Raw genomic sequence first — 26,868 nt, forward strand, 5'->3', positions numbered from 1 at the left:
CTTTCCTCTCCAATTAAGCGTCAGGCTTGTGCTAGGAGTAGGTACGACAATAGTGCAACGGGCGGGATTTGAACCATCGACCTTTCGGTTTTCAGTCCACTCCTATACCGGTTGAGCTATTGAGGTTCAAAATTATTTATTAAAAGAAAGAGATAGCATATTTTTGGGCGAGGGTCGCGCCCTCAATGTTATTATTTTTAGGGATAAGAAGGGCACTACGGCATGCTCTTTTTTAATTATTATAAGCCCTCGGCCCTGAAGTACCTATCTATTGTAGTTTATTTTTTGTTTATTGAGTAACTTATCTGAAAGTCTACAACATCCTTAGTAGTGGTTGCTTTATTGTCCAGTATCACCTTATTTATTAATAAGTAGGTATAATGGAATTACATAAAAATCATATTCGACCCTATAGGTAGGTATAATGGTTCAACAAACTTCAAACATACTTATTTATTAATTAAGCATTAATTATTATCAAAATATATAAAAAAGAAAAGTAATAACCAAGATGTAATAAGCTTGTTGAAAGCAAAGTAGCTTTCCTTTTAACTTTTATATTGAACAAAAGTGATTGCCATGTAATTGATTCTGGAGTTCTTGCTAATAATTGTACGTATTTTCTATAATATTTATTTTTGTACATAGTTGCAAGGCAAAAATTAATGGCTGGTGGTTTAAACTATTATTAAACTGATCGCACATTACTGCCGGGCCGCAAGATGTAAGGGATGCTAATAAGCCCACATGTGCCGGATTTTTCAGTTCTGAAAACGCAAATAACATCAGCAACATGAGTCGACTACATCGGACGCTTGTTGTTTACATCTATTGTGCGATCAGAATTTCTTGATAATTTGATTTTGGAATGTTTAGCATCTTTGAATAACATTTTTTTTATTTGTTTCAGATTCGGGCAAAGCCCAGCCGCATCGCGGCTAGTGTAGTTTTGTACTTTTCGTTTGTACCGGCATTTGTTTGTTTTCTGAGTGGATACAGTGAATCAGTGAAGTGTTTAGTGACTGCGCACTATGGCGACGTTCACCGGATTTACGGTCCTCGTCGCACTGCTCGCTATCGGTAAGTCCTTACAAAATGTTACGACTTACGGCTGAGTCAAAAGACCCGCGTGTGTCGAACGTAACGTATTTTTCAGTACTAAGGGTGCCTGTCCACTGAAGCATCATCATCAACCGTCGCCAGCTTACTACCTACTAAGTATGGGTCTCCTCTCAGAACCAGAAGGCCTTAGTCTGCTACGCTATGAGTATGATTCTTATAGTAGAGTATAATGAACTTTGAGAACATTAGGGAGAACTATCAGGCATAAATCTGCATGCCTCAATCTCACGATGTTATCCTTCACCATTAAAACTCGTAATATTTAATTGCGTGAAACGCATCCAACTCCGAAAAGTTAGAGAACCACGAGATCGGACCCCGGACCTTCCGACTAGGTTTTTTTTATAAATGTGCTACGTTTGGGGCTATGCGGCTCTTGCGCCTCGCCTCTAATATAGCTACGTCAGTTCAATTCTTATTGATTAGCCGACCTTGCCGTGTGCCGGGATAAACATTAATAAAAAGACGAAGCAGAATTTAATTTATTAGATCAATTCAATAGGAACTGTGTTCCAAAACCAGTGGTAAATTAAACTATTTGACGATTCAGAAGCACTTGTAAAAGTTTACTTACAACGTTAAGTTACAACTTATCAGATTAAAATTCGGAATTCGCTGCGAACACAGCTTACAGTGCGGACGTGTTACAAATTAATCGAAAATAAAAACAAAGTGGTGACAAACAATTTTCATCTATAAATCTTCAGTAACAAGGCAGTATTTGGTGTGCATATTTTAAGTATCATACAACTTAATCGCTCTGCGAAGCTGTAGCGGGGGGCACTTGGAGTAAACAAGACGGGCTCTGTACGACCCGTCTCTGCACCGTCTCGCTCCCACACCTGGCAAGCGCATGCGACGCCGCTGTACTGACGTGAGTAAAAACAAAGATCAATATGAGCGCAGACCGATCTCCGACTAGAAGTGACTTGGCATCTGCGCGAAGCGGATCTTACCCAAATTTACCAAGCAAAATTAATGCCTCCCAGCTATCAGAATTGTCTCAAGTTACAGTTCGAAATAAGCGCAAATTTATTGCAGAAAATGAAGAATTAAAGGCTGAATTTTCGGATGTAAAACATGAGTTCATTGAACTGAGTAAACAAATGACAGCACTACACCTTCAAATGTCAGAAATGATGACGTACCTCACATCTAACAACACCATGCAAATAGACAATTTCTCTAAAATAAGTGAAGATGTGTCTGTCATAAAAAATCAAGTCAATGATATAAAATCTACGACTGAATTCTTGATTGAGGAACAAAGCAAACTGAAATTAGAAAGTATGAATATCAAAAGTTCGAATAATACTACACAGAAGAAGGTTGAGTTATTAGAATCTAGAATGCAAAACATAGACTTGAAAATGATTAGTGTGGACGCAAGCCCGAAAGTGAAAGCACAAGAAGAAATTATTACAGAACTAAACGAGCGAAACTTGAGATCAAGAAATATATTAGTGTCAGGCATAGCTGAATCAACCTGTACTGACCCGAAAGAGAGACAAATTCATGATAGAAACGCTTCCTGGAGTATTTTAAAAACTATTTACACAGATTGCCCTCAGCCTGAAAAAGTTTATCGGATAGGAAAATACAATCCAGATAAAAACCGCTTAATCAAAGTATGTTTTGAGCTCCCAAAAACAGCCCTGTATATACTTCGGAACAAATCAAGCGTGAAGAATGACGTGAACAAAATTTACCCCGATCAAACATCTCAGCAGCAATCATATATGAAACATCTTAAAGAAGAGCTTGAGAGTCGAACAAGAAATGGCGAAACAAATCTCATAATAAAATATGTGAGAGGTGTGCCTAAAATAATTTCTGCGCCGCCAAAAACTACAACCAATAATTAGTACTAAAGACTACGAGCGAAAAGTGGGATTCTAGCACTTCTACGGGATGAAAAATGTTTTGTGCGAAGGCGTACAATTATACAATAAGCTCCCCAGTGACATAAAACACACAGTCTTTACAAACTTATAAAAAACTCCTAAAATTTCATATACTGAACAATAACTCTAGAACCAAATGATAAATTACATTAACAAAAACTTTAACATAAAAAAATCCATATTCTGCTACATTTATATTTATATATAAATATAATTAATATCTACTTTCATACTAAACTTACATACACGACTATAAAAATAAAAATAAAATGCATATGATATATATAAATATACTTAAGTATACATATTTGTGTACATTTACATATTATAAGCCCTTTACTATAAATAATACATACACATAGAAAATACTACTATACTACTTACTGTACTTACCTTGAAGTGCCAGCCGTATCTAGTCTCTAATAATCCATGTTATGTCCGTGCCATTCGCGCACTCGATCGACTCGCTTACTTTGTAATAATTTCATTTCTACCCACTTTGTTTTGTATAAAGTCGCAGTTGATGTGTGGATAATATACCTACTGTTTATTTGTTAAATTTCTCATGTAAGTGAATTTAATTCTTAATGAGAATAAAGTTCTTTAACCGTAAAATTAAAATTCAAAATAAAAGTACGGAATTCCACTGACAAGCCTGCTATTTTGAGTAGGAGAGCGCACTTTGATTGTCATTTATACCTACTTAATACTTTACCGCCGCACTCAGAGTCGCTAATCGTTACTTAATTGAGTTAAAACGAGACAGATTTATGTGAGAGATATAGCTCTGTCTCGTTTAACTCAATCTTAAATAACGATTAAGCGACTCTGAGTACAGCTGTTAGTAACTTAACTATAGGTACATACTTAAATAATAATTAATTGTTAAATTTTTGAAAAGGTCAACTGCCGAGTTTCTTGTTGATTCTTCTCTATGAGAAGGGCATTCTAAATCAGTAGTAAGTTCACTTGACGATTCAGTAGCAGTAAGACGTTTTAAAATAATAAAAGAAGGCAAAGTAAAACTAAGTACCGTGATTGTAACTTTAAAAAATAGTGGGCGGCCTACTGTGGTTATAGGTACGTAAGCAATATTCCTTAGATACCTTAGAAGTGGATTCATGAGGGATTTTGGTAAATTCCAGCGGGATCTTTATAAAAACTGTAAATCCAAAACGAATTCGCGGATAATAAAGTAGGTACCTATTAATATTGATATGTACCTATTGCCAAAGAAGACGGCAAGATAGTTTATATTTCATTAAGTTTACAATATCAAGTTTCATTTAAAATATTTATAAAGAAGTTATACGCCGGTCGGCTGGAATTCTGATAAAAATCCTGGCATGTAACAAATTCTGACGTCTGGTAACCCTATATGGGCCCTGCTCGTGGCTGCGATCGATATAGCGGTCCGGACATCAGGGAGAAAATTCGCTTGCCATCTATTTCAACGCACGCCCTCAGCCTCAATATAACCATACCTACCTACAAGTTACTACTTCAGTGATAAGAAAAATAGAGAAATAAGTTATGAGGTCAAACATCTAGAACCAGTTTCAAACAATAGATATCGTAGTTAGGCACATATTTATTTTCCGAAGATAAACCAAGCTATTTAACGATGGTTAAATAGAGAGAGAGCGAGCGCGTGCCAGACCTTCGTTATTTTATAAAAGCTTAATCCAAATTCCAAACAAACGTTCCTCCCAGTTTTGGGGACAATACGCAGCGAAACTTTCAGTTTTTATAAAATAAGGACTGGCACGCGCTGGCTCTTAGGCCAACACTTTTCATTATTAGCTTGCACATAGATAACTCTGTATTTTGCCGTAATCTTTAGGAAATTTTATGGTGGTGTTCAATAAAATCTGACATTTATTTTGGGAATGATTACTTTAAAAGTTCAAACAGATTCATGGTTCATTCATTTCAACAGTTTAGTATATTAATTTGCGTGGACGAAGACCGTAAACACGCTACACAGCAGCAGTCTTGCTGTAAACACACAGAACATTGAACTTTCGTAGTATTTCGTGTAGTTTTGTAGCGAGGTAATGGAACTATTAAACTTCTCATTTATAAGTCCCGCAAATTTCTAATGCGCGTGGCCGCCATTTTAGTGACGTCAGCACTTCGAGCTGATGGTATATTTTGACTTAAATATACGTCAAATGATGTCAAACTGACGTTATTTCGATGTTAATGAGACATGGGTCCAGCGCTATAGCAATTTGCGGGACTTATACTAAGAATAGAACATCTTTGACTAGCTTTTCTTCGATCTCAGATTTGTCCTTATATAAAAAGCTTAATTAAAAAAAACCGGCCAAGTACGAATGAGACTTGCGCACCGAGGAATCCGTACTCGGATTTTTTTTGCGACATTTTGCGCGATAAATCATAAAACAATATGCATAAAAATAAATAAAGATATGTTTTAGAATATGCCCTTTCATATGATACCCCACTTGCAGTGGCGTGCAGGTCATAGAGGCATAAATGCACTGCTTACCCCAGTTGTAATAGCTTAATGCATATTTTTCATTATGACCTGCCAGTAAACAGGTTTCTACCTAACTAATGCCTACCCAGGCTTTAAACACTGTGCACGCCACTGCCCACTTGGTATAGTTATCTTACCTACTTTGAAAATTGAAAATACCTAGGTACTACATAATTTATAAAATTTAATAAATAATTTATTAGGTAGTTCATTAACACATTGTAATTTTTTTGTGTGATGTAACCACAAATTCACGGTTTTCGGATTTATTTCTTCACTTGTGCTATAAGATCTACCTACCTGCCAAATTCATGATTCTAGGTCAACGGGAAGTAGGTACCCTATAGGTTTTCTGGACAGACACGACAGACAGACAGACGGACAAACAGACAGACAGACAACGAAGTGATCCTATAAGGGTACCTTTTTTCCTTTTGGGGTACGGAACCCTAAAAATTATTTATGATTGTTGTGAATTGATTTTAATTTAGAGTAGACGTCAGAGTACCAGAGTAGGTAGGTACCTACCTACTAGAATGACGACCTCGCACAGGAAAGCGCTGCGTTGGCAGACCTCCCTCTAGGTGGACAGACAACATCAAACGAATCGTCGGAAGCCGTTACAGTACGCGGACGAAAGTAATGTACATCGGCCTTTGGAAAGATATTTCAGCTTTGTAGAGCGTTGTCTCTGTCACTCATACCTATATGACGTTTTGTCGGTTTCAACAGGGACAACGCTCTATAAATCTGCTATCACCTTCTAAAGGTCGATGCACATTACTTTCGGCCGCGTAGGTACTGTACATTCAGGCGGCGCGACGCAAGACCGTCGCATGTGGATATTCCTACAAGAGACCTATGTCCAGCTGTGGACCTAACCGTCTACCGTACCGTACCGTACTGTAAAGTCTACCGGTTGAAAATGATGATGTATATACGTCTATTATCATTATTAGGTACCTAACATGTCTGCGTTCATGGCTGGACATACGAAGTATGGACATAAGAGCTTCTCGAAAACGCGCCACCACACTCTGTCCTCTCACTTCCTCATCTACCGGCCGCCACCTCTAGATTGTCGATCGAATATCTATTAATTATTATAGTTATTATGGACGGGCGAATACTGCGACGCATTTGTATAGCTACCTACATAATTAGAATTTCAAAACTAAACTACCTACTTACCTACTTTTACCAACAACGGAAATGTTTTTGTTTGTTTGTTTTACTTTTGTTTGGTAAACATAAAAATGTTGCAAATGTTTAAATACCAATAAGTAGTGACCTCTGAGGTAGTGGCTAATACATTCTAGCATCTAGCTATCATACTTACTAGATGCAAGTTGTAAGAGCAATTTTTAAATTCGAAATCATCTAATGACCGAGCCGCCCACATACTGTATCAACCATTATTATTCTATTCGTAAACTACCATTTGTTACGTAACATCTATGCAAACAAGCTGACAATAGGAACCGTAGTGTCACCAAATACTAACCGCACCGTATCTAATTTCAATGTACCTCAATCAACAATATGAGGATTTGTTAGACGTCAGTAGCTAACTTCTAAGTGATGGCTTTTCGGGAATATTCATTGAAACAGATATAGGTACGTACCTATAAGATTATCTGTATTACTAAAGTCTAAAAGCTTTTGTCTGCATTTAATGTAGGACCGAAAATTCTCTATTTTTGAGTTCTTCAATATTCAGTACTCCTTAAACATTCCTAATACCTAGCTCAATTATAGCTACCTGTATGATATCAATTAAGCTTATCTAACCGTTGTTTTTTTTATATCACAATCATTTTCAACTCTTTATCATCTCGTACTTCCTACCAAGCTTAAGGACACTCACACAAGGAATTCCTTCTAAGTACTGAGCATACGAAATATTTGTAATGTCACAACACAAGATGTTAGCACTCTTGGGTAACATAGTGATTATCAAGATAACAATTTTTGGGTTCAGCTAGGAATCTGGAGAGGTGAACGACCACATTTATCAATAAGTATACAAAGGCTGTTCTAACTCTACGCTATCCCTAGTAATATTATAAATGCGAAAGTGTGTCTGTCTGTCTGTCTGTCTGCTAGCCTTTCACGGCCCAACCGTTCAACCGATTTTGACGAAATTCGGTACAGAGATAACTTGCATCCCGGGGAAGGACATAGGCTACTTTTTATCCCGGAAAATTAAAGAGTTCCAACGGGATTTTTAAAAACCTAATTCCACGCGGACGAAGTTGCGGGCATCAGCTGGTAATGAATATTCTTACTTCCTAAAAAAGTTTTCTTTCTGTTGCTTATGATGACTATGAGTTATGACGTGATGCATTATATTGTACCGCACGAAGTTTAGAATTTATGCATGACGTTGAGATGCGACCTGAACGAGGCACCATTTCCGAAGGAATTCATAACATTAACGAGCTCCGTTCGCCTGGACTTTGTTACAACTTCAGTGTACCGATACCGTTATCAAAGAATTTACATAGTTTGTGCAATGAAGGAGAATGTACAGTTTTTCTACACATGATGTCGCGTCGTTACTCCATTAAATCAGAAGCGATTTTGTTCATACTTTACTCGTATTGTCTAGCGAAGTTGTAAGAGCTTCTTAACAGAGATAGAGTCTCTTCAAAACAGATATGATTTGCGTTTCATAGGCAGTAGGTCTACATAAGATTATAATTATTTATTTTTGATTTGGTTCGATTTTATAGTAGGTACGAAACTTATACAAAATTCTGCCAATACCTGCTCATTTTATGCCAACCTGCCGTCCTTTAACTATAAAGCCGTTAGGTACGTAAGTAAGTAGGTACCTAACTGTAAAAAATATTTTTTTAATTTTTTGAGTTATTGCCAAAAAACATGAGAATGGAAATGTTTCCTAAAAAGAATGCTACCGTAGGACAAAAGTTTTAATAGTAAGATCATCGAGACCAATAATAATTAATCTATGAGTAAGATTTTATTTTGGGCCTACGTAGCATTCTTTTTTGGAAACATTAGTTTTTTGAAAATTTCCACGTTTTTGGCGATAACTCAAAAAATATTTTTTGCAGTTAACGATTTTTTAATTAAAGGGCGGCAGCACAGGCGTCACTCCTGAGCCTGAGTCATGACTCTATCATTCTCGTCAGAGTTACTCGTTACAACAATTGCGAGAAAAACGACAATTCCTCCCACTTTGACGTCAACATGAATAATGTAAAACTGAATTCCAGTCCAACCGTGGTATTCATATTTAAACGTGCCATTACTTTTCTTGTAACTTGAATAGTAAAGTTCAACCTACGTTAGACCATTAGACAAAGCGGTTCGCCTTATAGCCGCCGAACTTGGACCTGTTGGTTGCATAATTATTAAGGCTTTGAATGCGCACCATAATTCAAACAGAAAACAATACGGTTGTACAGTGCTATATGAATATTAAAAACGTTTCTCCGCGCTTATTATGTATTTCTACAACCTTGAGTAAAAACAGTACTAGAAACCAGGCCTGCCGTCTGAGTAAATGCATCGATGTACTTAAGTAAATGAGTCAAAATACCAATACAAAATTACGAGTACTTTTCTTTTTACATAATAACCAAGATTTTTTAATATTTGTAGTTATACACGTTAGTTATAAAGGTAGAAAGAAGGTAGCGAAATTTTGTGAAAGTTTACAAAATACGAATCATCGTGACTTGTTAACTATGTTAGGTATAAAATTTGCATATTATTTTAGTTTTAGGGTTCCGTGCCAAACTGGTAAAAATCCCCTTGTTGACACGCGTCCGTCGGTGTCAATTATTATTTTAGTAACTAAGTAAAGCGGAAGTTGTAGGTATATAATAGTGGTCCAAGATTATTGTACCTACCTACCTAATAAAAATGAATTATTTCATAAAAAATTAAAAATAGTTATGCTCAATAGAGGTTTATGTATATTTTACAAGAAAAATAAAACCAATCAGCAAAGCTAAAAAAATATAACTAGCATATTTTTTTTGATAACAATAAACCACTACAAACAAAGCTAGTTTTTGTTTTGCAAAGTAATTCTTACCGTTTTACTTCTTCTGTAGTAGGTACGGAACCCTCGGTATGCGAGTCTGACTAGCACTTGGCGGGTTTTTAAAGCAAGTGCAAGCTACTGGTAAAATACGAAATTATGTTCTGAATGTTAAAGTCCAGATCGGTGAGATTGATGATCCAGATAATAGATAATAATTAATTATTAGTACAACCAAGCCGTATCTTAAATTTACCGACACAATCAAATAGATGCGCCCGACTTCGTCTCTGTGGATTTAGGTTTTTAAAATTTCTAAGGAAACTCGTCGATTTTCCGGGATAAAAAGTATATCCGTGTATGTAGTTGGTACGAGTTGCAACTGTAAGCTATCTGTGCGCTTCAAAATCGTTTGGCCGTGAAAAGCTAGAAGAGAGAGACGCTTTTGCATTGAAATATGTATTTAGTAGGGGTTAAGCCTAGGATTTAGTGTGTATTCATAAATGGGCAACAAAACTCTTCGATGAAGGGGCGTTGTATGAAGTTCTCACATAAGTATTTTACTACGAGTATTTTTAAAAACGGCATACGGCATCTTTCATAGAGCTTTAGCAGCTTTAGCATGGTAATATTATCTATATAATATTACCGTGGCTTTAGTATTGGGAATGTCGTTCATCTAAAAGGCAAGATGCAGCCAGGTGGTAGAGCAGGTGGCGGCCTATCAGTTGTAGCGCCCACATGCTATTAACATTGATTACAACATTGCAAACATCCAGTTCAGAGAACTATGCATGATAATTAAAATTCTTTAAGATAATATAGAACAATTTACAAACCATAATGCTTTTTATTTATTTTTACTAGTTGACAGTCGCGACTTCGTCCGTGTGAATTTAGGTTTTTGAAATCTCACGGGTAGGTACTTCTTGATTTACCGATATAAAAAGTATCCTAGTAGGTATGTCTGTTTTCGGGATGAAATCTACCTCTGTAAGTACGTCAAAAATGATTAAACGAATAGACCGTGAAAAGGTAACATTTACAGATAGATAGACACATTGGCCTTAATTTATCATAAAAGTATCATCATCATCATTATTAACCAATAGACGTTCTCTGCTGGACGTCTATTGTACGAGTATCTCTTGTAGGAACTTGGTCTTGCGCCTCCTGAAACCAGCGGCTCCCTGCGACTCGTTTGATGCGGTCTGTCCATTTAGTGGAGGGTCTTCCAAACCTGTGCATTCCGGTGCGAGGTCCTAGCACCTTGGGACCCCAACATCTATCGGTTTTTCAAACAATTTGCCCTGCTACTTCAGCTACGCAGTAATGTACGTAAAAAAACCGGCCAAGTGCGAGTCAGGCTCGCACAACGAGGGTTCCGTACAACAGTTGTATTTTTTCGAAATTTTGCACGATAATTCAAAAACTATGATAAACATAAAATAAATAAAAATCTGTTTTAGAATGTACAAGTGAAGACCTTTCATATGATACCACACTTGATATATTTATCTTACTTCGAAAATTGAAAATACTAATTATTAGTTTATGTCCACGATTTAATTTTTTTGTGTGATGTAACCACAAATTCACGGTTTTCAGATTTTTCCCCTAATGCCAGCTATAAGACCTACCTATCTGCCAAATTTCATGATTCTAGGTCAACGGGAAGTACCCTGTAGGTTTCTTGACAGACAGACAGACAGACAGACAGACAGACAGGCAGACAGACAACAAAGTGATCCTATAAGGGTTCCGTTTTTCCTTTTGAGGTACGGCACCCTAAAAATTGGGTTTGCAAACAAATAAAAATAAAGACCGAGTGGCACATTCAATCATTTCTATGTAATGGCCTAAAAGAAGAGAGATTCGTGCGCACGTGCATCTGTCCGCCGACGCGCGACGCCGCGGTTGGCCAATCACAAGACGTGTGCGCCGCACCATCTGTCGCACTAAGCTTGGCACGTTTTTTGCTCTCGAAGCGCAACTTTTTTCCCATAACCTGTGTACTACTACTGAAGGGATGCTTTATTGAAGATTTTTTTAACCTTAACTTTTAAGTAGGTACATCGACCTGGAGAATAACACCTAATTTAGAAATAGACTGGAATGTTCCGGACTTGTTAGAATTTCAGACTTTTAGGTGCCTTATGGCATACCTACTCATTTCAAAGTTTCAAAAATGCCGCCGTTAATTCATTTTGTCCCTGTGCGAAGCCGAGGCGGGTCAACTACTTAGTAAAATATCTTTGGTTTTTTCTGAAGTAGGTAATAATACTTAGATAGGTATAGTAGATACGCGACAGGTAGGTTTTTTTTTTTTATTAGATATAGCGAGCAAGCGAGCAGGCGGGTCACCTGATGTTAAGTGATTACCGCCGCCCATGAACATTTGCAGCACCAGAGGAGCCGCCGGTGCGTTGCCGGCCTTTTAGGAATTTGTTGGTCCGCCCCTCGAATAACCCCATGTTATAATCTAGTGGGAACACCGCCGATGGGAGTTGGTTCCACAGTTTGCACGTGCGTGGAAAGAAGGATCTGGCGCAGCGGACGGTCGAAGTGCACCAGACACCCAGATGGTGAGGGTGAAATTCCTTACGGTGGCGCGCGGTGCGGTTGTAGAAAAAAGAGGGTGTAATGAGGTCAAAAAGCTCTTCAGAGCACTCCCCATTATACAGGCGATAGAACACGCATAGAGAGCTAACGTCTCTGCGGTGCTCCAGGCTTTCCAACGAGCCGGTTAGTTTGGGATCGTCCACAAGTCGAACAGCCCGCCTTTGGATCCGATCAAATGGAAGGAGTTGGTACTGGGGTGCTCCAGCCCAAAGGTGGGAGCAGTACCTACTCCATGTGAGGGCGGACTTGCGCCTTATAGAGTAGGAGCCTATGCTCGGGCGCGAAGTACCGCTTTGCTCTGTTGAGCACCCCAAGCTTTTTGGGAGGCCTACATTACTTTCAGCATAATCCTCTATGATAATCCTACTAATATTATAAATGTGAAAGTGTGGATGTTTGGATGTTTGTTACTCAATCACGCAAAAACGGCTGAACTGATTTGGATGAAAATTGAAATGAAGATAGATTGTATCCTGGATTAACACAGAGGCTATTTTTTATACCGGAAAATCAAAGAGTTCCCGCGGGATTTCGAAAAATGTAAATCTACGCGGACGAACTCGGGGGCATCAGCTAGTTAAACATATTTACTTAAAACTACTGCCCCACCACACCGCATGCTTAGCTGACACTCGTCGCACCAAGAAACAATTAACGCTCGCAGAAGTGCCAGAAAATCACTAGAAATCGGGTAGTCAAGACTAAAACATTCATCTGGTAACTCAATTTAGAACAGGATACGTATTTAATCTGCGTGCCGCGTGCCCATTTCTGTAATTTAAAAGCAATTAAAAAGCAACTTTATTCACACACCATGAGGTCGATACACCGAGGTCGCTTCAGTATCATTCTAGGCAAAACTAGGTCGAGCCTTGTAACGAGTGCGAAAGTACGCTCGTCAAGCTCTCCAGCACTCAAACCCTTGCCTAGCTTTGATGCGCGAATCTTTGCTTAAGAGAGAACCCATGTTCACACATTTTATTGTACTTCTTGCCATTATGTATTTATAAGAAACTAGAAAATGGTTTACCAACCTACATAGAAACTATTTTTTTAAATTTTCTGTAACAACCAAAGGATTGTTAGGTGACAGGTCATCATCATCATCATGATCAACCCATCACCGGCTCACTACAGAGCACAGGTCTCCTCTGAGAGTAAGAAGGCTTTTGGCCATAGTCAACCACGCTGGCCAAGTGCGGATTGGCAGACTTCACACACCTTTGAGAACATTATGGAGAACTCTCAGGCATGCAGGTTTCCTCACGATGTTTTCCTTCACCGTTAAAGCAAGTGATATTTTAATTACTTACTTAAAAACGCACATAACTCCGAAAAGTTAGAGGTGCGTGCCCGGGATTGAACCCCCGACCTCCGATTGGAAGGCGGACGTCCTAACCACTTGGCTACCACAGCTTTTTAGGTGACAGGTAGCTGTACCTTATTAGTTATTTACATTTTAACAGTTGTGGATCATAAAGAGACTGTAGAGTAAAAGCGGACACATAGTAAAAGTTCCACGATGATGTGCAGTCATGTAATAATAAACTCTTTCATTTAACAACATACCATTTTTTTGTCTGATAAAATTTTGTCATAATCTATTTGAAATAGTTTTCCTGCTTATTTACGCGTCTTGTACTAAAAACCATCATCATTATCATCATTTTAGCTTGCGAGCGTCCATTGTTGAATATAGGTACCCAAAGAATAACTACAACTCAACGAATGTATTTTTTACAGGAGCAGTGCAATGCGAGGACGAGACGATAGGGCCAATATTCATGAAGGAACCCCCAAACCGAGTGGATTTCAGCAACACGACCGGAGCTGTAGTGGAATGCGCTGCCCGAGGATCTCCCGCCCCCGATGTTATTTGGGTACGAGCTGACGGAACCGCTGTTGGAGATGTCCCTGGATTACGACAGGTATCTATTCTCTTGATTATCATCATCTTTATGTATAATATAAAAAGAAAAACTGACTGACTGACTGATCTATCAACGCACAGGTCAAACTAATGGATGGATTGGGCTGAAAGGCATGCACATAGCTATTATAACGTACCTAAACATCCGCTAAGGATTTTTGAAAATTCAATCAGATCAGCATAATGCACTTTGCTAATAATGTATAATGTTGAAAAGTTATTATTGCAGTACAGTACCCAGCATGAAATATTGTACATCGATCTTTAGAATGAGATTTCGGCTCTGTAGAGCCCTATCACTCATATACCTATGTGACGTTTTTGTCGGTCTCAACGACAAAAGCAATGCTATACAAAAATGCTTTTAAATGTCGATGTACATCATTTTCTGCCGCGTACTGTATAATATTTTTTGCCGGCTACTGTATGTAATTGTATAGATTATTTGGATAATCGAAATACCTGAACCGAGTGGGATTATTTACGAGTACAGCAGTGATTAAGGATGCTCTCAGATTGTGTTTGTGTCTGGTCTTTGGCGACGAATAACAATTAGGCACTGATAATAATGAGGTACTTGTCCTTGTCCTTTCATCTTCACTCACTTTTTAAGGTTCCGTACCTCAAAAGGAAAAAAGGAACCTTTATAGGATCACTTTGTTGTCTGTCTGTCTGTCTGCCTGTCTGTCGGTCTGTCAAGAAACCTACAGGGTACTTCCCGTTGACCTAGAATCATGAAATTTGGCAGGTAGGTAGGTCTTATAGCAGACATTCGGGGAAAAATCTGAAAACCGCGAATTTGTGGTTACATAAAAAAAATTAAATTGTGGTCATGAACTAATAATTAGTATTTTAAATTTTCGAAGTAACCTAACTATATCAAGTGGGGTATCATATGAAAGGTCTTCACCTGTGCATTCTAAAACAGATTTTTATTTATTTTTATGCATCATAGTTTTTGAATTATCGTGCAAAATGTCGAAAAAATACGACTGTAGTGGGTACGGAACCCTCGCCTGACTCGCACTTAGCCAGTTTTTTTTCATTATGATCCTAAAATATTCTAATTGATGTAAGCGCTATTAATTAATGTTAAGAATATCAAAAAATATTGAGCAGGGTTTCTACGTCACATCATTAACAGACCTATAAACAAGGATAACAATCCTTCGCTCCTGACGTCATTTTATACTTTGATTCAGTTCAAACAATAGTCTAGTCTCAGAATACATACTTAATAATACAGCCATAGTGTAAATAGTATCTATATTATTGTAAGTAGATGAAGACGATGAATTAACCCAGAGGATAGCATAAATAGCATAGATGCTATTTACGTCCATGCACCATCATTGATATGCTAACATTTTTGAATAATAGTATCCAATCCAATCCATCAGCTTGTTTGCGTCCGCTGCTAGACATAGGCCCTTCCAAGAGCGCGCCACCTAACACGGCCCTCTGCCTTCCAATAATAGTAAAAAACATTAATTGATTATATTGGAATTTTAAGATATCTACAGCAGGTACTGCTTGTTTTTACAGGTCTTACCGAATGGAAATCTGGTATTCCCTCCTTTCCGAGCGGAGGATTATCGGCAAGAGGTCCATGCCCAAGTTTACGCGTGTCTCGCAAGGAACCCAGTAGGAACCATCCACTCTAGGGATGTTAACGTTCGAGCTGGTAAGTTGTCGTGTTGATGTTATATTATAACATACACTACCCGGCAGGAAATGTACACCGACCTTTAGAAAGAGATAGGGGTTTCGTAGAGCTCTATTGTTGAGACCGACAAAACGTCACAGGTATGAGTGACAGAGACAACGCTCTACGAAGCCGAAAGGTCTTTCTAAAGGTCGATGTATAATATTTCCTGCTGGCTACTGTATGTAAACCCTTGCTCTAAATACGTGTTTGCGCTACCTCCGGATTTAAAATGGAGCAATTATGCAAACCTACCTATAGTAGGTACTCGACAGGTCGAGATGACAATCGGGGTGGGAACGCCCCGCACAGCCGGGTGTGCGGGTCGTCCTCCCACCTCATACCCCGATTGCCATCTCGACCTGTCGCGTACTATATCTAGTTTTCAATCGAATACATCACTAATGATGACATTTGGGTACCGCTTATAATATCTGACACGTCTGACTGACAGTACGATAGAAAATTCTAACTAACTACATCGTCTAGTTAATACCTACACTTAATACAGCTGACATGCTCCATTTCGTCGGTTGACTTATGGCCCTGGCTTATTTGTCATTTGATACGAGTACAATTGCTACCGAATAGATAGTAATATCTATGTACTACATTCTAAACACATTCCATATCACATTTATATGAGTACATCATACATATTATATACAACGCGCTGCTGAAGGAGTCCCCTCGCTGTGACATAATATTTGCTGACAAATGGGCTGACCTCATGGGTCAGATCTTGCACTTTTGTGAAAATTTATAATTTTGCTTTTTAAAATTTATAATTTTAACAATTTTTGTAAGTATGTTTATGTTAGTTTGTACTCGTAGTTTAATTAGTGTAATTGGCTTTATGGCCGTTCTAATTAAATAATAAATAAATAAATAATAAATAATAAGGCTGAAGTTTAGCTACCTAGTTTTAGTTATTTTCAAATAAAAACTATATTTTAAAGTCGTACCTATCTATACCTATATATTTTTTAAAGGTTTCAATGTGGACTGCATGTCACTGTTCAAATTTACTGCTGGGGCCCTGCCCTTTTATTAAAGAGAGCTCAATAGGGTCAATTAAATAATCAGATGGGAACGATGCAGTGCATCAATTTGGGCGGTCATTATAAAATAACATGTCTTATTTATGGTTTATAGACCATAACGTCCGTAATGCTTGTTACGTTTTATAGAGTGCGTGACCGTGAGCTTATGGCTGAGGAGAACATCCATACCATATTACGTTTGAAGTAATTATTAATATGGGACGATATCGAAAATACTGAAATTTTAATCAAAGTACCTATCATTTTTATAATAAAATTACTATGCGTATATTTAACAGGTTTGTCACTAAACTAACTAGGGTCTAGGGATGTACCTAATATCCTTCTAATAAAGATTATTTCTTATTTACTGTATTACTTAGTGGTTGCGCAGAATTACGACACTGATGTTAACAAGGAGTATGTTATAATGGGCAACAGCATTATACTGAAGTGTCAAGTCCCGTCCTTTGTTGCGGATTTCATAGAAGTCATGTCCTGGCACACCGACGAAAATGAAGATTTCTTTCCGGGCGAAAACTATGGTTAATTCCAACTCCACATTTAAATTCTACCCGGCCCTCCTCAGTCCTTTTAACCCAATTCCGAAATTACAAACAAAAATATTTTGCAGTTGTACAGCAGCAATATGAATCCGAAGTTAATAATGAATATGTTATCCGTGGAAATTCTGCAATAATTAAGTGCTCAATACCGTCTTTTGTTGCTGATTTTGTAAATGTTGTATCTTGGCATGACGAAGCTGAAAATTCATTTACTATAAATGGCAGCAAGGAGGGAGAGGGTAAATTAATAGTCAAAGTAAAACACCAAGGTCCCATACCATAATTCCAATCCAATTAACGTATCGGAATAATTATCAAAATCTACTATTACAGTTGTGACACAATTTTACGAAGCTGAAGTGGTCTCAGAATATGTTATTCGGGGTAATACTGCAGTTTTAAAATGCAACATTCCTTCTTTTGTCACGGATTTTGTTAAAGTAGAAGCTTGGGTCGATTCTGATGGTGGAGAATACTTGCTTACCGATGACATCGGTAGGATTATTATACAATATTTAAAATAATTCGCATACTAATAAAATCAGTTCCTTATTCTTCCTTTCCCATTTCCTTTTTAAACTTCTCAACACCTACAAAATTCAAAATCAAAAGTTCGCAAAATTTCTTTCAGTCGTGAATCAATTTTATGAAGCAGAGATTTTAACTGAGTATGTAATACGTGGCAATGCTGCTGTTTTAAAATGTTCCATACCTTCATTTGTCGCCGATTTTGTAAAAGTAGAAGCGTGGATTGATGAAGAGGGAACAGTCATTGCTGACTCTGATAACATTGGTAAAATAATATCTTCAATCCACAAGAGTTTCCATATTAAGCACCCGTCCTACGTCCACTTCCTAGTCTACTACGTCTCAGCAGTAATTGTTATTCTCTAGTTGTGTCACAGTATTACGTGACTGAAGCCGAAAATGAGTACGTGATTAGAGGGAACGCCGCTATTGTTCACTGCAAGATCCCTTCATTTGTTAGTGATTTCGTATACGTGGAATCATGGCTTATGGATGACGGACAAATACTTACAATAAATAGCACAAGCACATCAGAGGGTACATATAATTATGTAAATATCTAATAATCCTGTCAAGTCCAAACTCCTTTACTTTTCCAAAGCAAAGTCCTTCACTTATTGGAAATTTCTTAATTAGTGGTATCACAGCCCTACGAAGCTGAAGCGGACAATGAATACGTTATTCGTGGAAATGCAGCTCTCATGAAATGTGAAGTACCAAGTTTTGTCTCGGATTTTGTATTTGTCAAAATGTGGACAGACAGTGAAGGAGGAACATATTACCCTGGAAATGCTGAGGGTAACCTCGCATTAATTACATGTGTCCATATCCTAAATTCCCTAATTCTGATAATTTTCTGTAACAGCGGTACTTCAAGCATATGAGGCTAGAGTAAACGACGAATTTGTTTTACGAGGCAACACAGCAATCTTGAAATGCATCGTACCATCTTTTGTAGCAGACTTCGTTCATGTCGTTGCATGGTTAATGGACAATGAAACTGTTACTGCAGAAGAAAACTCGATCATTGATCCCGGTAGTAAATTATTAGTATAGCAGATGTATTTCCTCCCTTTCCTGCCATGAATATTACCAAAACTTCTTCTGACAACATTTTTTATATCTACAGTTGTGCATCAAAATTATGAGCCTCGCGTTACCGATGAAGATGTTCTGCGAGGCAATTCAGCTATTGTCAAATGTTCCATACCATCGTTTGTAGCAGACTATGTACATGTAGTGGAATGGGTAACGGACGAAGAGTCCCTCTCTGCGTTCTCATTAAATGGCTCAGAGGGCAATTACGGTAATCGAGATCGCCCGCGCGACCTCAATTGTTCCTATCCGCTCTCCTCAAAAATCCTCGGGATCATACCCAAAATAATTTATTTTAATAATTAATTTCAGCCGTAAATCAATTCTACGAATCGCAGGTTTACGATATATACGTCATACGTGGTAACGCTGCAGTATTTAAATGTCACATCCCTTCGTTTGTTTCTGACCACGTCCAGGTTGTGTCTTGGCATGATAGCGAAGGGGGAGAGTATCTGACGAACGAAAACGACGGTATATTTGCTGTAACTGCTATTAACAATATTGCCTTGAAATCCCTTCCCAAATTCTAAAACTAGAACGTTTCAATTTATAAGATTTTGTAGCTCTAAATATTACCTTCAAGCTTTTCAATATTTCAGTTGTATCACAGGCTTACACGGTTAATTTAGTCGAGGAGAATGTTTTACGAGGGAACGCTGCAATTTTAAAATGTCTAATTCCAAGTTTTGTGACGGAGTATGTATCGGTTGCTTCATGGATTCTCTCAGAAGGAGATGATGAGGCAGAAATCCAATTAAACGATACTGCTAATAATGCCGGTATATTAATATTGAAATTGTAGGAACCGATCCCCTTTCCTGCATCCTTTTACCATTTAGGCAATGATACTTATCGCAATTTTTATTGCAGTCGTAACTCAAGCTTATACTGTAAATATAATGGAAGAAAGCGTATTACGTGGAAATGCAGTTATCCTCAAATGTCATATTTCGACCTTCGTTACTGAATATGTCAGCGTATCATCTTGGATTATTTCGGAAGCTGATGCTGATGAGTTAGAAATCAAAGCAGAATCTGATGATTTGGGTATTTGAATTTTAGGGATGTATATTAATTTTCCCGTTTTCCTTCCCTTGTTTGACGATTTTAGTATTATTTAAGATTGAAATAAAATATTTCAGTCGTTTCACAAGCATATACCGTAAATTTAATGGAAGAAAATGTCCTGCGTGGAAACTCAGCAATCGTGAAATGTCATATTCCAAGCTTCGTATCAGAATATGTAACGGTATCATCTTGGATGATATTTGAAGGTGATAATGAAGAAAAATATATTAATGGCACCGGATACGATCATTTGGGTATAACAATAACGTAATAGGTTTCTGTTGTCCAATCCTACTCCTCTCAGGTTTTAGATTAATCATATTATGTCGAATTGAAAAATATTTCAGTTGTTTCTCAATCCTACACTGTTAACTTGTGGGAAGAAAATGTTTTACGAGGTAATTCGGCTATACTGAAATGCCATATTCCAAGTTTCGTCACCGAATATGTCTCAGTCACGTCCTGGATTATTTCCGAAGGCGATGAAGAGGAAATAGATATAAATTTAGACTCTGATTTCAGCTTAGGTAAAGGTATAGATATTTTAGAGCTATTATTTCCTTTACTCTCCTATATCCCACTATAGATAACACAAACTGGTTGTAAATGTTGGCAAATAAACACTTCTTACTACCTATATTCAAACTTTAAATTCCATTTCCAGTCGTTTCTCAAGCTTATGATGTGAAATTTTGGGAAGAATATGTATTGCGTGGAAACGCTGCTATATTGAAATGTCAAATTCCAAGTTTTGTCTCTGAGTATGTTTCTGTCAACTCTTGGATAGTGTCTGAAGATGATATTGAAAATGAAATAAAGTTAGACAATTCCACGGATTTAGGTACTAAAATTCATTTATTCCACTTCTATCTCATAATCCTTCCATTTCCTGTTTTTTTTTCAGAATTTTCGGTTCAAGTGGATTACTCTACCCTAACGACCTTATTAAACCTTAGTATAAGATACTTACATCTTTACCAAACATGTTATGTTAAGTCCACCAGCGTTAGTGTCTTCACATTATTTGCTCATTTAGGTCATGTTGTTGCAGTGGTTTCACAAGCGTATGCTGTAAATCTAATGGAGGAGTATGTCCTTAGAGGAAATGCAGCTATTTTGAAATGTCATATACCGAGTTTTGTGTCGGAGTATGTCATGGTTGTATCTTGGATTGTTAGTGAGGGTGAAGAGGAAGTTGAAATAAAACTTGATTCTGATCTAAATATAGACGGTACGGAATTTAACTAAATTGATTCCTAAAGATCTTTTTTTCATGAATTACATCCACGATTACCTATGCCTACTGGCAGATGATCTAGGGCGTTGTTTTTCGGACTAACCTTGATCCATGGGCCTCACGGCCTACCATCATCCTCTTTCCTCCTTCCTTATGTTAATGCATGCAATGAAATTTATAAGTAAATTGCAACCTTACGTTGCGTTGGCTAAAATGAAATGACAATACTTTTTTATGCGAAAAATTCAAGTATCTACAATAATATTATAACATTTCAGATGGCAAATATTTAGTCCTCCCATCAGGTGAATTGCACATTCGAGATGTGGGACCAGAAGATGGTTACAAATCATATCAATGTAGAACAAAGCACAGACTTACTGGAGAGACTCGATTATCAGCTACTAAAGGACGCTTAGTTATTACCGGTAAGTGAAAATGACGTGTTGGCAATGCTATATATTATATATTTGTGACACTGTAGCGCGATTAATTAATAGTATATGGTAAATAGTAATGACATATTTAGATACTTACCAATATATACCTACCTGTTTAGTGGTTACTAATACCTGGTTTTTGTTTTAGAAATTATCAATTAATAGCGCTACTTTATGCTTCCTGACAGTGAAAATTAAGCGAAAAACAAAGCCACCGGTAATACAACTCTTTTCTTATTTAGCTATAGAAAAAAAACAAAAACAATTTAAATACACTTCAATTAATTCGCACTGTTAGAAAAGTAACTTTTTGCTTACTAATTTATTGACTTAGAATGGAGTAGTTTCAATAATCTACATTTTCTAAAGCAATTTTTTTTATTTAACTACCAAATTGTATGTATTTGAAAATGCTCTAGTTTAGTCATTTACAATTACAAATGTTTATAATCTCTTGTTAAAACTGACACCGCGTTCATAATATTTACAGTTCATTAAAACTTCGGCCATACAAAATAAGAGACTATATAACATTGTACATCTTACATTTTGTTGTGTGAAAAATAAGTTTGTAAATATAAAAGGTGTGTTTATATTTACAAATTTCTTTTTGAAGAACCTTGCCTGAATGTTGGGATAGGGTACCCCTGCAGAGCCTTGATTCGCGGTTCGATTCAAAATTTATTTCTGTGTTTCATAAAAGAAGTGTAGGGATTTGCCAGGGCTTACAATGTGTATACTTTAGTCTATTGATATCCCCCCTCGTAAATCCGCCTTCTCCCAACATGCGCAGAGCCGATGGGCCGAGTGCCTCCCAAGTTCCCTAGCGCGCAGACTACGAGCGGTTTCCAGTTTAAAGAATTCACCAGCCTCGCTGTTTTATGTCCCGCTCAGGCCTCTCCAGCACCCGCGTACCGGTAAGATAATACTTGAAATTAAAGCAATTTTGCGTCATTTCTCAGAGCCGATAGGGCGAGTGCCTCCTAAGTTTTCTTCGACTCAAGTGGGGGCGATGTACGTAGCAATAAAGGATATCACGTTTACGTTGCAATGTCCCGCACAAGCCTTCCCCGTCCCCGTGTTCAGGTAACGTCTACGTATTCTTCCTTTTACATTTCTTTGAAAAATTTTAGAACCGGTTGGACGTGTACCTCCAAAGTTTGCTACAATACTAACTGGCACAATGTTTGAGGTCAGGAAAAACTATTCTTACGCGTTGCAGTGTCCTGCACAAGCGTTCCCAACACCACTTTTCAGGTAAATGTCTTATGCATTTAACTGTCCTTACTTTCTTTAGAACCCGTTGGACGTGTACCGCCAAAGTTTGCCTCTGTCGTTATGGGTACGATGATTGGAGTAAGGAAGAATTATTCTTTTGCGTTGCAATGTCCTGCCCAAGCGTTTCCAGTCCCAATTTTCAGGTATTTATAGTCAATTTCCAGCCGTAGTTTTCAGTTAATAAAAATAGACAATTATTTATTTGCTTCAGAGCCAATGGGAAAGGTCTCTCCAAAATTTCCGAGTTTAGAAAAAAGTCGCCTCTTTGATTTTGATACTGACCAAAGTATAGCACTTTTATGTCCCGCTCAAGCATACCCCACCCCAATGTTTAGGTAAGACTTACTATATAGGTTTTGTTCGATAATTCCGCATTGATAAATAAATTAAGAAAAAAAAATCAGGCGTCTATTTCTTTTTATTTTCGTGAACAGAACCAATGGGTAAAGTATCTCCGAAATTTCCATCCACGGAAACAGGGCGCAGTTTTACGTTTTCTTCAAATACCTGTGTGACTCTACTTTCCCCGGCACAGGCTTTCCCAACACCATTATTCAGGTATATTATTTATAAGTTTGACATGTTGTGTTCTTAGAACCGGTTGGCCGCGTCTCACCTAAATTTCCATCGATGGATAGCTCCAGAAGTTTTAGCACGACGTTAAACACGAGCCTAACGATACTATGTCCTGCCCAAGCGTTCCCAGTCCCATTATTCAGGTAATGTCTTTGCGGAATACAGTATTTCTAAAGGTTATTTTACTTTATTCATAGAACCCGTGGGTCGTGTTTCGCCTAAATTTACAACTACTGATAAAAGTCGAGCCTTCGATGCAAAGGAATCCCATAATGTTACAATGTTGTGTCCCGCACAAGCTTTTCCCGCCCCAGCTTTCAGGTATATTTTGTTAAATGCTCACTGTAGTTATTAGAGTATTTTTCTCTAGAGCCAATGGGCAGCGCGGCTCCTAAATTGGCATGGAAAATGATCGATATAACTGAAGCTTGGATCAATCATACTTGCACACTGCTTTGCATAGCACAGGCCTTCCCAGTCCCAATATTCAGGTAAAAGTATTTTAAATACTTGGTTCCAATTGTTTAATAGATACCCATGTTTGTTTAGAGCCCGTAGGAAGAGTTCCACCGAAGTTTCCTACTCTGGATAGCGTTAGAGGTTTCAGTGCAATTGTTAACGCAAGTGTGACATTGTTGTGTCCCGCTCAAGCGTTTCCAGTGCCTTTGTCCAGGTAAAATATTAAAGAAGTTAAAAATATTTTCTTTTAGAGCCAATTAATAGTGCCCCACCAAAAGTTCCAACTAAAACGATCGAGTTTGTGGAATTTACTATGAACTCCAGTATTACGTTACTTTGTCTGGCTCAAGCGTACCCTGTCCCCGTATTTCGGTGAGTCTTAAAATAATTTTAATATTTATTTGTAACCCCTCCGGCCTCCATTCTCCTCTCGAATTGTACGCGCAAACTCGCAAAAAACAATAGTGATATTATTATTTTAAGAACCAATTGGCTCGAAAAGTCCGTCATTTGCAAGTGGTTCAAAACTACAGTGGTTTGAAATATCTGCCTTGCAAGATTTTGCACTTACGTGTGCTGCACAAGGGTTCCCTGTTCCTGTTTTTAGGTGAGAATTAATTGTACGTACGTTTTCAGAACCAATTGTCTCGAAACCACCAAGTCTGTCAACCGATGATAAATTTGCATGGTTTGTCAATAGACCCGTAGAACATAATTTAGCGCTACTCTGTCGAGCACAGGGATACCCTATACCCGTATACAGGTACATTAATTTATCCCTATTATCGTAACTGTACATTTATAATTTTAGAACCGATTGGAACGAAATCTCCCACTTTTTCAACTGATGATAAGCTATCTTGGTATGTAAGGACTCTCGGTCAAAACCTAAATATTCTATGTCCGGCTCAAGGCTTTCCAGTGCCAGTTTTCAGGTGACTATTAATTAAAATGTTTATTCTTAATTATAGAACCTGTTGGCTCTAAATCCCCTACATTCTCTAACGATGTACAATTTTCTGGAATCACCCGCAAAACCGGCCAAGATTTTGCGCTCTTATGTCAAGCCCAAGCTTTTCCTGTCCCAATATTCAGGTAAGATAGGTAGGTAAGGATTAATCTTAGTCATGTTAAAGTATTACTATCCATCCTATTTCCTCCTAGAACCTATTGGATCGAAGGCGCCATCTTTTTCTCTGGAATATAAAAGTACAACACTTACTAAAGTAGCTTCTCAAGAACTTGTCCTCTTGTGCCAGGCGCAAGCGCATCCTCCTCCTGTATTCAAGTGAGTGGATTGTAAATTGTATTCATTTTAAATACAAATTCAGGGTCTATCTTCTTTTCCAACTTCAGAAACGATAGCGAACGTATTAATTCCGTCGATAAATAATTTTTACCAATAATAATAGTCCTTTGGTAGCTTTAGATTTTGAGTTTTTGGGTTCAGGGATACCCTACCCCATTTTTAATGGGTGAATATTGACTTATATGATTTTATTTACAATTTTAGAGCCCATTGGAACTAAATCACCCACATTTTCTACTGATAATAAACTGTCTTGGTATGTAAGAACGGTCGGTCAGAGTCTAAATATTTTGTGTCCTGCTCAAGGATTTCCGGCGCCAATTTTCAGGTGATTAAATAAAACTACTAAATTTACTTACTTTTATTGTAGAACCTGTTGGCTCTAAGTCTCCTGCATTTAATAGTGACGTCCAATTATCCGCAATTACTCGTAAAACAGCCCAAGATTTCGCACTTTTATGCCAAGCCCAAGCATTTCCTATCCCAGTTTTCAGGTAAGAGATATCCAATAAATCTTGTCCCTCAAATTCAATACAGAACCGATCGGGTCAAAGACACCATCTTTTTCCATGGAATGTAAATTTGACGAAATTAGCTGGGCAAGCTATAGTGTTACTATGTCAGGCTCAAGCGTACCCTTCTCCAGTATTCAAGTGAGTGCCTCTTTATTTATTTTTTAATTCCACCACATCAAATTTTTCATTCAGAGCCAGTATCTGCCCGAGCTCCTACTTTCCCTACTTCTGCATCATCTTACAATTATGATATTGCGGCTGGCGCAGGGGGCTCTATGCTTTGCCAAGCTCAAGGGTACCCTCAACCGGTATTCAGGTGGGTTGTTCATTAGATATTTACACTAACTGTACACTTTTAGAACCGATTGGCGCAAAAGCTCCGTCATTTTCTACTGATTCCAAAGGCAGTATATTTATTCGAGAAACAGGGTACAGTTTTGCGTTACTTTGTCAAGCACAAGCCTCACCAAAACCTATCTATAGGTAAGTTCATAAAATGTTTCCTATGTTCCTTCGACAGAGCCCGTTGGTTCAAAACCACCGACCTTCTCCAATGATTTAACTTCATCAGCGGTGACCAGACACATGAATCAAAGCTTTTCAATGGCATGCCAGGCTCAAGCTTTCCCTGTACCAATTTTCAGGCAAGTGTTACATAATCACTTTTAAATGAACTGACAAAAAAAACGGTATTGTGGAAGTAATTGACATAATATTCGCAGTCGCAAGGAGGTTGATAGGTCTTTGTCTTCCGATTTATACATCTGAAGCTGTACGGATGTAGAAACTTCTTTTGCATTTTTCTGAATAAAAAAATTGCATTTATTTCCTACAGAGCCAGTTGGATCAAAGGCTCCATCTTTTTCATCAGAATCTGCTCTTTCGTCTATAAAGAGGCATGAAAATCAAAGTTTCGCACTTCTTTGTCAAGCCCAGGCTTTTCCTGT

The 26,868-nt window shown here is 37.8% G+C and overlaps 1 protein-coding gene across 44 annotated transcripts in view; it reads left to right on the top strand.

Annotated features, from left to right (window-relative positions):
* Positions 1–26,868, top strand: part of Dscam1 (Down syndrome cell adhesion molecule 1) — an 83,724-nt gene that overhangs the window by 13,287 nt on the left and 43,569 nt on the right. For 19 of the 44 annotated variants that reach the window (XM_069500373.1, XM_069500390.1, XM_069500389.1 and 16 more), the window contains exons 2-7: positions 911–1,080; positions 13,913–14,097; positions 15,645–15,783; positions 20,455–20,634; positions 20,772–20,948; positions 21,623–21,772. In XM_069500373.1, coding sequence (XP_069356474.1) covers positions 1,032–1,080; positions 13,913–14,097; positions 15,645–15,783; positions 20,455–20,634; positions 20,772–20,948; positions 21,623–21,772 — 880 coding nt within the window. In that variant the 5' untranslated portion in view covers positions 911–1,031. Of the gene's footprint in view, positions 1–910; positions 1,081–13,912; positions 14,098–15,644; positions 15,784–17,230; positions 17,393–17,481; positions 17,653–17,746; positions 17,909–18,044; positions 18,207–18,307; positions 18,479–18,806; positions 18,978–19,348; positions 19,511–19,638; positions 19,819–19,909; positions 20,087–20,181; positions 20,362–20,454; positions 20,635–20,771; positions 20,949–21,158; positions 21,339–21,622; positions 21,773–22,746; positions 22,871–23,657; positions 23,782–24,605; positions 24,705–25,068; positions 25,193–25,776; positions 25,901–26,280; positions 26,405–26,868 lie in introns of those variants that run through there. The other 25 variants (XM_069500382.1, XM_069500409.1, XM_069500417.1 and 22 more) reach the window with 20 other exon arrangements.

This window comes from Maniola hyperantus, chromosome 8, assembly GCF_902806685.2.
Source record: "Maniola hyperantus chromosome 8, iAphHyp1.2, whole genome shotgun sequence".
Taxonomy (NCBI): domain Eukaryota; kingdom Metazoa; phylum Arthropoda; class Insecta; order Lepidoptera; family Nymphalidae; genus Maniola; species Maniola hyperantus.